The sequence below is a fragment of the Oxyura jamaicensis genome, chromosome Z, assembly GCF_011077185.1.
Source record: "Oxyura jamaicensis isolate SHBP4307 breed ruddy duck chromosome Z, BPBGC_Ojam_1.0, whole genome shotgun sequence".
NCBI classification, from domain to species: Eukaryota; Metazoa; Chordata; class Aves; order Anseriformes; family Anatidae; genus Oxyura; species Oxyura jamaicensis.
Window position 1 is genome coordinate 24,906,406 of NC_048926.1, and position 12,830 is coordinate 24,919,235.

General features: G+C 33.8%; 1 protein-coding gene across 3 annotated transcripts in view; it reads right to left on the reverse strand.

Moving 5' to 3' along the window:
• Positions 1–261: 261 nt before the first annotated feature.
• Positions 262–12,830, reverse strand: part of SCAMP1 (secretory carrier membrane protein 1) — a 44,121-nt gene continuing 31,552 nt past the window's right edge. For all 3 annotated transcript variants that reach the window (XM_035309210.1, XM_035309209.1, XM_035309211.1), the window contains 4 exons: positions 9,282–9,441; positions 7,184–7,285; positions 5,431–5,548; positions 262–3,576 (listed from right to left, as the gene is read on the reverse strand). In XM_035309210.1, the coding sequence (XP_035165101.1) occupies positions 3,412–3,576; positions 5,431–5,548; positions 7,184–7,285; positions 9,282–9,441 (545 nt within the window). In that variant the 3' untranslated portion in view covers positions 262–3,411. The remainder of the gene's footprint in view (positions 3,577–5,430; positions 5,549–7,183; positions 7,286–9,281; positions 9,442–12,830) is intronic.

Genomic DNA, 12,830 nt, shown 5'->3' on the forward strand with positions numbered 1-12,830 from the left:
TTTGAATGCATTTCTGAGCACTATTCTCTGTATTGCTCATTTGCAAAGAGTAACTACAACAAGCGGTCTAGATTATTTCATTCTACCCTTCAAGGAAAACTGGGAAATAAATTCGGTACTAGAGAGTGGGTGTTACAGCTTATATCGTGAAAAAAATAGTGCCTCAGGAAGAAAAAAAAAAACAAAACAGCAAGACAGCAGTGACACAGAAGTGTCAATTCAACAGAAATTAGGAAAATAGACAGTACCAAACCAATGCTGTTTTCAGCAACTTCATTTTACTTCCAATAATGTTTTAGGATTCACTTAATAGCTGTAGAATTTCATTCAGTAATGACAGAACATGTTTAAATTTTAACTCTAACTTTACAGCACAAGTAAGCAGGCTGCAAGTATTTAAGAATGTTCTTCATGATATCTGAGTAAGCTAATTCTGATCATCCTACCATATAATTTTGATAGTGGACATTTCACTTTCCCGCTTAAGCAGAATTACAGCATTTATATACAGAATTACAAAAAACAAGTGAGATTTTTACATAGATCAGCTGTCCTCTAAGTCATCCTGAACTTGAAAAGAAAAAAATTATTTTGTTCAAAACTATACAGAGCAAAAATCCAGGAAAAAAGTCTTTTTTTTTTATTCTATGACACTGTGTTAATACAATAAATATACAAAACTTCTGAAGTACTCAGACATGCAACAGAGGGACAGAAGAAGTGTGTTTGTACAGAACCATGACATTCACCAGGATGGCAGAGCATTGTTAGTAATTTACAAAATATACAAACATCCCCAGATAAATAAAACCAACTCCTAAATTACATATCAATGACTACTGACATTCCAGTGTTTAAACTTCACACTTTGTACTCAATTTGCCACAATACTACAAAATGACAACTTAAGTGGGTGCCATACTCTGATAATTAATAAGACTGTAAAACCTCATTTTAGTTAAGTAAAAAATATTTTAACAAACATCAGCCTTCAGTTGCCAAAGCTACACGCAAACTTTTCTGTCCCTTTTGGGCTGCAAAGTGTCAGAGACTTCTGGTTTAACAAATCATGTGTACGTGAATGCTGAATTTCACATATGAGGTTTAAGTCTGTATTATTTAACCCATGACATTAGAAATCAGCGCTCAGTATACTCTGAAAATTACATGTTTTCTCAAAGAATGTTTAAATATTTGGGAAAAAAATCTACCTGCCAAATTCAGGTTTTATTCCGAAAGTTGTTTTTTTTTTCCAGAATATATTGTCCCAAATTATGTTATTATGCAATCTTAAACTTAAATTTAATTGCAAGGGTGTTGTCCCTGGGATTCATACCCAAGAGCTATCCAAGAGAACTGTTTAAATTAAATTCAAAAGTAATCCATATTCCAGTTCCTAGATAAAACACTCAAATTTAGAAGATTTTGAAAAAGAACAATCATGTACTGCTAGAAGTGTGGTACCTGTTCTCAACAGAAAATGAATACTTTTGTCTAGAAAGCTTTTAATAACATCCCACACAACTTTAAGTTCAGTACTAGCATGTCTACTAGTATAAAACTTTAGAGCCCCTGTATAATAAAAACTAATCAAACTGCTTTTAACTAGATGATGCAGAGAATATTTAGAAGAAAGTATATTTGTTAAAAGGATCTTCAGCATAGGTGAAACTGCTACATTTATCCAAATTCAAGTTGGATTTAAAGAAGTTAATAAAAGAAAGGAAGCTAATGCAGACTAATGGTAATACTGATCAAAGGATTAAGTTAAGTTTGTGGTTTTTTAATGTTATTATGTTAATATAAATATGCTGTAATGAAAAAGATTTAATCTATGAAGGTCGGTCCACATTCAGAACATAGAGGGGCCTCAGAAGCTTATGACTGAGTCCCACTAATTGTGATTCTTATTACGAGCTGAATTAATTTCAGCTACAGTAGCATTTCACTAGTTTGGACTTGGTCCTTCCTGTTTTCATTTTCTAAAAAAAAAAAAAAAAAGTTAAAACCAGCCCAAATACTATGCATAAGACTCACAAGTCAATCAAGGAATATCAGATAACCTTCAAAGGACAGAAACATTTGTAATAAAAGCTGATTGAACTCTAGAACATTATGATGGTATGTACCATGACTGACTGTTCAATTCTACTGCACCAATTTAACCTCTTAGACCTCCAGTTCAATGAGTTAAAATTTGACTTTGTGAAAGATGTATATTTCTCACTTTTCCAACTCAAAATAGTTAGGAAGCTTTTATTTTCAGTTTAAATCAAATCACAGAGATGGCTGAGTTATGTTAAAATGAATTCAAGTATCTGTTAAATGCCATTGCTTCAAAAGCTTGATTTTGGACAATATTCCTGTTAGAAAATTAAATACTGTATATTTGGACTTTTGGATGAGCAGTAAACAGAGTGACTGACAAGGCTAGAGATTTAGTAACACTTTCAAACACAAATCTACACTTAGAAAAAATCTCAAGCACAACAAAAATACCACTGCATGAAAAAGAGGGGAGTGAGAAACTAGTGTTCTAAATGTCAATATTCGTTTCTTTTCCAGCAAAATGATTACTCCAAGAAATGAATATTGAAATTAAAAATCGTAAATATATAATCATTTAGGTCTGTGATTGAAACCATCAGTTAACTTCCTTGAACTGTACATTGCATTACACATCCTGTTACAAAGAATGTTTATGCACCATTGTCATTTCTCACAGGTAGAGACTACTCCATGAAAATAGATATAAACAAAAGCTATAAACGGGTGCAGGTAAATTCTGGACCAAAACACTACTTAAACATGATCGGGTAACTCAACAGTATTCATGCAAGCTTACATGTTTATACCAAAAAACTTATCCTAAAAAAAAAAAGGAAAGAATTTATATTTACCCTACTTGTATTTGTACTCCAGCAGCAGCTGAAATTGCAAAAGTATCAGCCAAACCTAACTTACTACATCTCTCAGTCTACCCCACTTCTTACAGTAGAAAGAGGGAAAACAGTTATTACAAGCAAAAATAATTGATCCGAAGTGTTTTCCTGAAGTTCAAAAAGAAAAGAGTGAACCACTAAAAAACCTCCCAATTCCTAAAATATTTATTTGAACGTTAAATACTGCAATTCATTCTCAGGCCAATTGTTGAAATTATTTATCTCCCATAAGATACGGAAGGTTTTATGTTAGAGATAGCAACATTTAAAAGAAGGGCAAAAACAGTTATCTTTTTAGAAAATAAATAAATTTATAATAAAACAAACCAAACATTTCCCATTTTATCCATGCACAGCTGAAGAAGAGACAAACATGCTGTGTGTATTTTGTTCTAGGCTTTTAGGGAATATAGTAAGTGACTGGAATATAAAGAACAATCAGAGAACCTTAATGACTTCCTGCCTTTCTCTACATTCGGTTACCCTTGAACGCATTCTGAGCTGCACTGGTTGCTGCTGTTGATGCGGCGTTGGCTGCGGCAGTTTGTACAGTTTTGTTGGACATCACTCCTGTTGCAAACTCTTGCTGTGCTTTCTCGAAACTAGCGCCAGTTGTGCGGTAGAGACCATGCACCTAGGGAGGTGTGAAAGCAATGAATAAGGTGTGCTGAGCCTTCGATTTCTTAGTAAAGTTAATAGCAAAGTCTCAAACACAAAGCAGAGGTGTGTGGTAGAGAAATCTGGCTTGTTCATGTTTGGGAAGGCCCGTAAATGAATCAACAGAATTCTTTCCCGCAGATCCTACAAATTTTCATTGCCTTGCTGCATGCACAGCAGCAGCAATAGCAGCTGTAGCAATACTTGTAGCTTTTTGCGTTTCACCAGAATCTCATGGGTCTATACTACATGTACAGTATCTACTGTCTGAAACAGCGTATTTAAATATGCAAACAGGCTGCAGCCTTAATATTACACAGGGACCATAGCTTGCAGAAGCATCTTCTGTCTCAATTTGTCTACAGCTTGGCCAACTCATTAAGTTAGTAAGCGTTCAGGTTAAAAGAAACAGCATGACACAAAACCAAAAAAGTTTTTTTGAATCCATTGTGTTAATGACATCCTCAAATGTTTTTTCTATATCAGTTTTTAGTAACATTTTAATTTATCTGATTTACATGTTTACAAGAACCTAGTAAGCTAAGCTCTTAGTGAATATAGTGTGAAACATACTAATAACGCAGATACCTGTCTGCATGTGATGATCAATAGCTCTGCCAAATAAGCATGGATATTGAACAATACATGGCTTACAAACCCTTCAAACAATACAGCTATAGTACAACAAAAATCAAATCCCCAGTAACTTCCAATTACTTGAGCATTAAAATTAAAAAAAAAAAAAAAGTGATTTAAAAATCTATGGCCAATCAAGTCCTTAACTAGCTGACAAAATAAATTGTCAAAACCTTTTTCATCCCTGTGAAGCAGTCAAATTAAGGTTGTAACTTTTTTGTTAGAAATGAAACATTTTCCATCCATAAAGACATACTCTGTCATATCTGAGTATGAAGGGTTTTTAAATAATCCAGATGCATGTGGTAGAAAGAATGTTAAAAAAAAAAAGTTCTACATTTTTCTTGTTTCTTTCTTTCTGTTATCCCTGGATATTTATGCAGAAAACAAATAAGGAGAAGGAACATCTACAATCTATGCTTAAAATTTCTAGCTTACTGTATATGGGACAGAAGAGCCTGGGTATGTGAAAACTTTTAATCATAATTGTGAGGTAGATAGAATTATTAGAATTGCTAGCACATCATATGCAGAATTCTCTCATTTAATCCAAACAACATCAAAAGCCTATTAGCAGGGTTATTATCTAAACTTGGACCTTCTGGATGGGAATTCACAAAAAAGAATCAAGGGAAAAATGCATCTTTGAGGTTTTATTCAATGTAATCATTAACTGACAACATGTTAAAACCAATTTCAGGAGAAAAATAAAAATGCTTTTCTGAGGTTCAAGGCATCTCCATCTTTTATTGATTTTAATCAATGATTAAAATAGAACATTGGCAATGATTCTAACAACCAAAACTTAGCAGTCATTTGAGTCACACTGTGCTTAACTCAAACTGATGAATGAACAGATTTGAAAATTGCAACCTCATATCTACAGTTACAACCTTAGTGCCAGTGAATTCACTTATCCCACTCACTGTGGGCTTACCTCCCAACTTATATGGACTTACCCTTCCCCACCTCAGTTTGCAGAAAATAACTGCATTGTAAAAACAGCTGAATGTAACTTGAGTAACAGTTCAAGAAAAAAATATATATATTATAGAAGCACAAATGTTAATATGTAAGGCAGACCCTAAGAATATCATGTCATACTCAATACTTTGTGACAGCATACCTCTCCCAAACAGGAAAACAAAATCTATACCAAACACAGAAAGAGAAGAGAGTGGAATAAGTAACTTACCTTTTTAAACATAACTAATGAGATCACAGCAGATGCTGTGAAAAGTGCAGCTATGATTATCATCATAATGCCAACTGGGATACTTTTATTAAGACCAGTAAGAGACGAAATCCATCCACTGAATAAAGGAGAAAAGAAAAACTTTACTTTGCACAGCATAGGAGCTATTTAACTACAGGTATCCAAATCAAAGGGAAGTTTTATAACTTCCTGGTCCCAATCAACTTCAAATATTTTTGAAGATAAAGTCAGGAAAATTACAAATAAGCACATTTTCTATTTTTTCTTCAGAAATAACACAAAAACATGTCATATGCACACAGCTTCAGTGTGGGAAGACCCATTTAACTGTATTCACACACTGATGGTTTGTTGATTGGGATTAATGTAGTAATTTTTTGAAAGAAGAAAGCATCAGATTAACCTACTACAAGATCACTATATCTTTTGACATTTCTCCATTTTTTGAAACTGAAACACCACCGAAGTACAGTATCAAATTTGAAACCACAAAAATAGCCTGTCTTATGAAAAATAAAACATCAAGACAGGAAAGATTCTTCCAATGAAAAGAGCAAAAATATTCTGTAAACCCAAAGACCTTAAAAATTTCCTCTATCTGCTTCAAATTGCTTTGATATCTCTGATGTCTAACTGGACTTCACCACACATCTCCAATACTCAAACTGTAATTAACATCTTCTGATGATCTGGATACTTTTCACAACCATGTGCCAAGTATTGTTAAAAGCATATTCCACATATGTGGAAAGTTGTCCATCTAAAACTACTTTTTTTTTTTTTCCCCCCATGTCAAAGTATCAATGAAAAAGGAAAACACTGGATTTGAGAGCAAAAATAGCAAAAAGGGGGTTTTCCTTATACTCTAGTTCTAAAACAATATTGCTTTGTCTGCTGTACAAATGTTTGGAAGTTTGCAACAAAATGTCACCGATACAGAGAAAGGTCATTACCCAGATCCAGTATTGCCAGTCATAGTTCTCCATATCATCTCATTTGGCTACTGTAACCATGCTTTTAGTTAAAATTCTATTTTGTTTGTTTGTTTTCCTCCAAGAACGGTATGATTCTTAACAGCTGTTCCATGTAAAACCTAAATATTACACCCTGAAGCTTAAAATAAAAGCTATATATACATAAAAGCTTCAGGTAAATGCTATATACTTAGAGGCAGCAAAAAAAGAAAAATCAACAATTCTGAGCTGATTCATACAAACAAGCTTTTCAAATAATATCTAAGACAGACCACCATATTCACCTGAATACAACGTTGACTCATTCTTCAAATTTTAGCTGAAAATTTCATTAGCAAGTAGGAAGTATATTAATATAATTACTAATAACTGAGTATACAAGACAGCATACAAATGGCATACTATTATATTATGTCAAAATTTGTCTCATTTTCTCTAAGTTATTTTTTTTTAATTCTAAAAATAGATCACATAACATCTCCACACACCACTAAAACAGATGAGATAAAAGAGTAGTCCAGGGTGGCTTACATTAAACAATAAAATTTTGACCAGCCTAATAACAGGAGTACTTCACATTTTTTTCCTAGTTAAGAGCACTTTAAAAATGCCTTTTTGGGTGCTAAAATTAACAATTTCAGTGAAAACAAATATATATATATATATATATATGTATTTTGAAAAAACACATTGCAGTTGCTGTATCACATATGTCTGTCTTACAGACTATACAAGGCTACAGAAAACACAATACTTACCAGTTTCCCCATCTTTGAAATCCTGCAGCTTGAAGTACGTGTACAGCAAACTGACAGATATATACAAAGAAGAACACAAAGAATCTGAATGAACTGTCACTCCTGAAAGAGGGGAAAAAAAAGATTAAAAGTAGCCAGGAAATGAATGACTTAACTAATGCTTTTGTACCAATATAGAAAAACTGCATTAGAGGAAAAGTATTCTCATTTTTTGATGATGTCTTCAACTATCAGGCAGTAATTCTGTGGTTTTAGAGAGTTTATTTACAGTTGCTTCTTCTTCTTTGATATTTTTGCCTTCTTCTCTAACGAAGGCGAGAATAACATCATGATACTATTACTCAGTGTTTTTTTTGTTCAGCACACAGCAGGGCCTCTTAGACTAAACATATCAGTTTTGCTACAGCGAATGAAGAATAGAAGTCTACTCTACTTTCAGACTGAAATTTACAGCACTGGCACTATGGGAAGAAGATCTTTTACTTGTAAAAGGAAATAAAATCTAATATGGAATTCCTGAAACATAATGGAGATCACGATACTAAAGCAGCTGCTGTTTAAAAGGAAAATATACAAAATATGCTTGCTATTTCAATTACTTAAGTGCCAATTTGAAAGACTGAAAGTGTTAAAAGCCTGTCAAAAACAAAAATAAATCACAGAATCATCTAGGTTGGAAGAGACCTCCAAGATCACCTAGTCCAACCTCTGACCTAACGCTAACAAGTCCTCCACTAAACCATATCCCTAAGCTCTACATCTAAACATCTTTTGAAGACCTCCAGGGATGGTGACTCAACCACTTCCCTGGGCAGCCTATTCCAGTGACTAACAACCCGTTCAGTAAAGAAGTTCTTCCTAAAATCCAACCTAAACCTCCCCTGGCACAACTTTAGCCCATTCCCCCTTGTCCTGTCACCAGGAACGTGAGAGAATAAACCAAGCCCCACCTTGCTACAGCCTCCTTTCAGGTACCTGTAGAGTGCAATAAGGTTGCCCCTGAGCCTTCTCTTTTCCAGGCTGAACAATCCCAGCTCCCTCAGCTGCTCCTCATAAACAGGGAAAACCTCACAGAACTCAAAAACTAATGATCACATGATATGCTTCCTACCAAAGTCCTAAAGAACATAAAAATCACTTAGTTTAGTAACTGATTAACAACATTGAACCAGATTTTGCTACTGGTTGCACTTCTTGCAGAAGGGAATTTATTTTAATTTCTATTTACTCAACCAGTTCAGTTCATTAATTATTTCATTTTCTGCTGAGCAGCTGAAAGAAAGTTGAAAATCCAAGTAGTAGATTTCCTTTTCCAGCCAAACAATATCCACTAAGAAAGCCTGTGGATTCACAAAAACTAAAATTCTGAAAAGTAATGTGACATTCTGAACTCCTCCAGCAAATCAGGAATAATAATTATTTATAAAAATCAAGACAAACCAAAAAAACCTGCTAAGAGAGATTATATCAGATTTATAACCTGTTAATGAAAACTATCACTTGAAATATTCTCTGTATTTTCAGTTGATCACAGTTCTTACCCACGTTGCTCACCTTGTTTTTAAGCCTTAAGTATATAAGAATTGTATCATATATGGATATGAGTCATATATAATATATAATTTAACTTCCATTTGCACAAGCTAATATGAAAAAAAATACAAGTATGCCAAATACAGACTGCTAAAAACTGAAAAAAAATATGAATTTGATTATTGTATACTTGCTCTATTCAAGAATCTAGGTCTATGGCAATCGCAGACATTGCGGTTCACTTAACACTAACATTTTTAAACAGAGTTTTATGAATTTAATTCAGGAAGCCAAAAATTTAAGATACCCTTAACTATTAGCCTGCTCAGATTCTTTGGGCAAAGGAATATAATGTGAATTTTCCTTAAAATTGTTATCAGCCCCCAGTAAAGTTAATTTCCTACTAATACTATGTTAATGGTAAATACTGTCAACACTTTAAAGGATATTCCATTATAGTTCTAAATAATCGCTGTCTAATAATCACAAAAATTCTGGAATGTTAATGCATTTCAACAAGTGTAATGTATTTTTAAAATATCCTAAGTCATGGTAAACCTGTTACCTGAAGGCTCCATAAAGTGGTCTGTACCAGCAGACAAAAGAGCACGGTGTAAAAAGCAAGAACCAGAGGATACTCAATCCAAAATCAACTCCTCGTGTAGCATCAACGTAAAACCAGGCCAAACATCCAAAGATATTAAGAAACAGTGTCACTGTATGGACTATAGAAGAAAAAAAAAAAAAAGTCTTAATTAAATTACGTTAATATAAGAAATTATAGTAACTGTTATAGTAATAACTAAACAGAGCATTTTTAAGTACAATATAAACATGCTGACAATAATTAATATCCTTTCTCTGCAATAAGCTCGTTTTTATAGTCTTCTGTCTTTCCAAGCCAATATTCCCAAGTGAAAATACTGAACAATAAAAATCAATTATTGTCAGGTATATGGTGAAGAAAAAACTGTCATAAAAATTAATTTAATTTTCAATATTAAAAGGATGAAAAAAGACCTTTCCACTGCAGCTGTAATTGACACTTCCACAGTAGCTACTAGATACAGATATTTGCACTTTAATATGCTGTTTGTTTACTTTTTCTATAAATGCAGACTATCAGTTTTAATATTACAATATGTATCTACTGCATTATTATGTTTAAGAGAAAAGCTTATAAATTATATAAATTCAAACAAAATTTAGCTCTGTACATGCTCTAATTTGAAAGGAACTTTTATAAAAATCTTTTAACCAAACACTGTGTCTTATATGTAGTAAAGCAAAAAAAAACACTTAGTAAATATATTTCTCAGTAAAACAAAATCATGGTACAGCTTAATGATCTAATTTCAATTAAATTTCAAAATGCACTGGCCTTATGACTTTACATACATCACTCTTGGAACAACCAAAAAAGATATAGCAGTAGTGTGAAAGACTACAACTACTACTTTCATGCTATCTGGCACAGAAGTTAGTTCTGCCACACAGTTAAAAATGAGTTTCTGTCTCTTTTTAGCAATACCCAATGATGCAGGAGTGATTCTGCTATTTCAGGGGATGGTTTCTGTCCTTGTACATTAGGATAAAGTATAATATTTATAAGAAGAATGCACAAGCAGTTCCTTGAAGCACTGATTATTTAAGGCCAGAGAAACATTTTAGTCATTCCAGTGGAAGGTAAGGTTAACAGAACTAGCATGTTTATAAAGAATCTGAAAAAGGGCTATTCAAAGAACATTGCTTCCCTCTTAACTAGTGCTTAAATAAGCCCTGAATCAACTTAGTTTTTTTAAAAAAAATGTTTAATCAAAATGCACACATCATTGCATGTATGGTGAAGGAATTCAAAAATAGTTTCCTTCAGACAAATTTACATATTTTCCACTAGCAGTGACCAGAAGCCGAAAACTTTATAATCTTAAATAAAGAGCACTTAAAGCATTTGCACATCTTAGCACTGTTCCAAGATGTTAGCAAAACAACACATTTCAGAATTCTAGTGTGTATGAACCATGAAGTATAACAAAGGATAAAAATCCTAATTCCTACTATAATTTGATAAATACAAGAAAGTTTACCAAATGGTATTCTTTTCCTAATCAATACTGGAAAATAGGGGAACACCCTTGATAACTAGAAACATACACATTCTAGTCGAATTTCAGCTTTCAGATAAATTACATTTTCTGTAAGTGCAATTAAGGTAAGAGGAAAGGTTTTAGAAGAAGAGAAACAACATTGAAGAGTTAACAATGTCACACCTGCTTAACTTAATAGAATGATAAAACTGGTAACCTAGCAGTCCACATCTCTACCCTTCTGGAGAATCTTGGCTGTAAAAAAAAAGAGAATCTGCAAGCCACAGATCAGGACCTCAGACTTCACTGACAATTCTCCCTTTGCTCAGCTCTCCCTTCTCTCTCACTGCTGAAAGCTATACAGAGGCATTTGTTCTGTGATTCAAGGACTTCACTAAGACACCTAGATAAGCTTTGTCACTGTATGATTAGGCAGGTGTTTTCAAGTTCAGGGTAACAGCTCTAAGAACATTATACCTCTTCAAATACAACTGTGAGGGCTGAAATGACCTAAGATTTTGTCAGAACTCTGCGTCATGCAATGTCTGTATGACAATAACTTCACTGAACACACAAAGCTATACTAATGCAGTACTCCGCATGATCTAAGAAAGCCATTTCCTAGTCCAGCTGTGGACAAGCATTTTTTTTCCCCACCTTTGGGAAAAATGCATGTCTTTGGTTGTTTTCCGTGCCCACACCCTCCCCCCCGCAAGGAACCAGCTGCCCTGCCAGCCTACAATCGAATGCCTCAAGTGGAATGGGATGCCTAATGAGAAACACCACAAGGCAACAAACTTGAACCAAATCAGATTGATTTAAAATGTAGACTAGATTTTTATTTTTATTTTTTTTTAAATGAGGGAAAAAAAATCCATCACACGTGAGGAAAGCATGGGAAAAGAAAGATTCTAAAACGGACTTAAGTCAGCACAAACATAATTCACTATTCACTTTGGAAATTCACCCTGAGAGAAGTCTAGAAAAAGAAGAACATCTCCTGATACACAGCCCACTGGCCAGCCAACACACCTCATGATTGTTCATTTCTGAATGTGCTTATGATAAAAACAGCCACCATGTGCCACTAACAAAAAAAAACATGAGCAGATAATAACAACCTTATTGCACAATAGCCTAGAATTGTAACAGGATGCAGGAACATGAGCAGATACTAACAAAAATGTGAACTTTTATCTTTTTTTTTTGCTCTACACAGTATATTAAGCCTTCAAGTAAAATACAGGACACAGTCCACAATGTCCAATTCTAGATGCTGCACAATAAAAATACCATAAGAATAACGAACGGACTAAATACCAAAACTGTCAAACAGCAGTAAAAGAGTCAGAACTCTAGAAGACATGACTTACAAAGAAAGGGTGATTGAACTATGCTAATTTACTCAAGAGAAAATAACTGAGGGGAATAAATGTGTGCTTTGTAACAACAGCAGATGGAACAAGTAAAATTTCCACTAAGACTGGAAAGAGTCTTTGAAGTGTCTGTCCTTGGAGGTTCTCAGGAAATGGCAAGACAAACATCACTACAGACAGACATATATACTATTGATTGTCTCCCCATACACCAGAACAAATGAGACAGGAGTCTCCTAAATGGAAAAAATATATAAAAGTTGACCCCTTAGGGTATATTTCCACCATGATCTGTAGTTTAAGTCATTTGTCTTTGAAAACCTGCAAAAGTCTTATTCATTGAAAAAGGAAATGTCCACAAACTACAAAAAGTAACAAACCCAAATGCCACAAAAGTTTTCTATGAGATTAAAGACCTCTTCAGCTTGTAACTTCAAATAAGAAATATCCTTTTAAATCAGTTCTGCTCTTTTTGTACATAGTATTGGGCTGCAGGGAGAGCAACTAGAAAACAGGCTTTTGAGTCAAAAATTGGTGTTATATAATAATCAAGAGCCATGGGATACTACATTCGTAACAGCATACAAAGATCTGAAAACTGCCCAGTGCCACAGAGACAGGAAAACTGCCATTCTAACTACAGTCTTACTA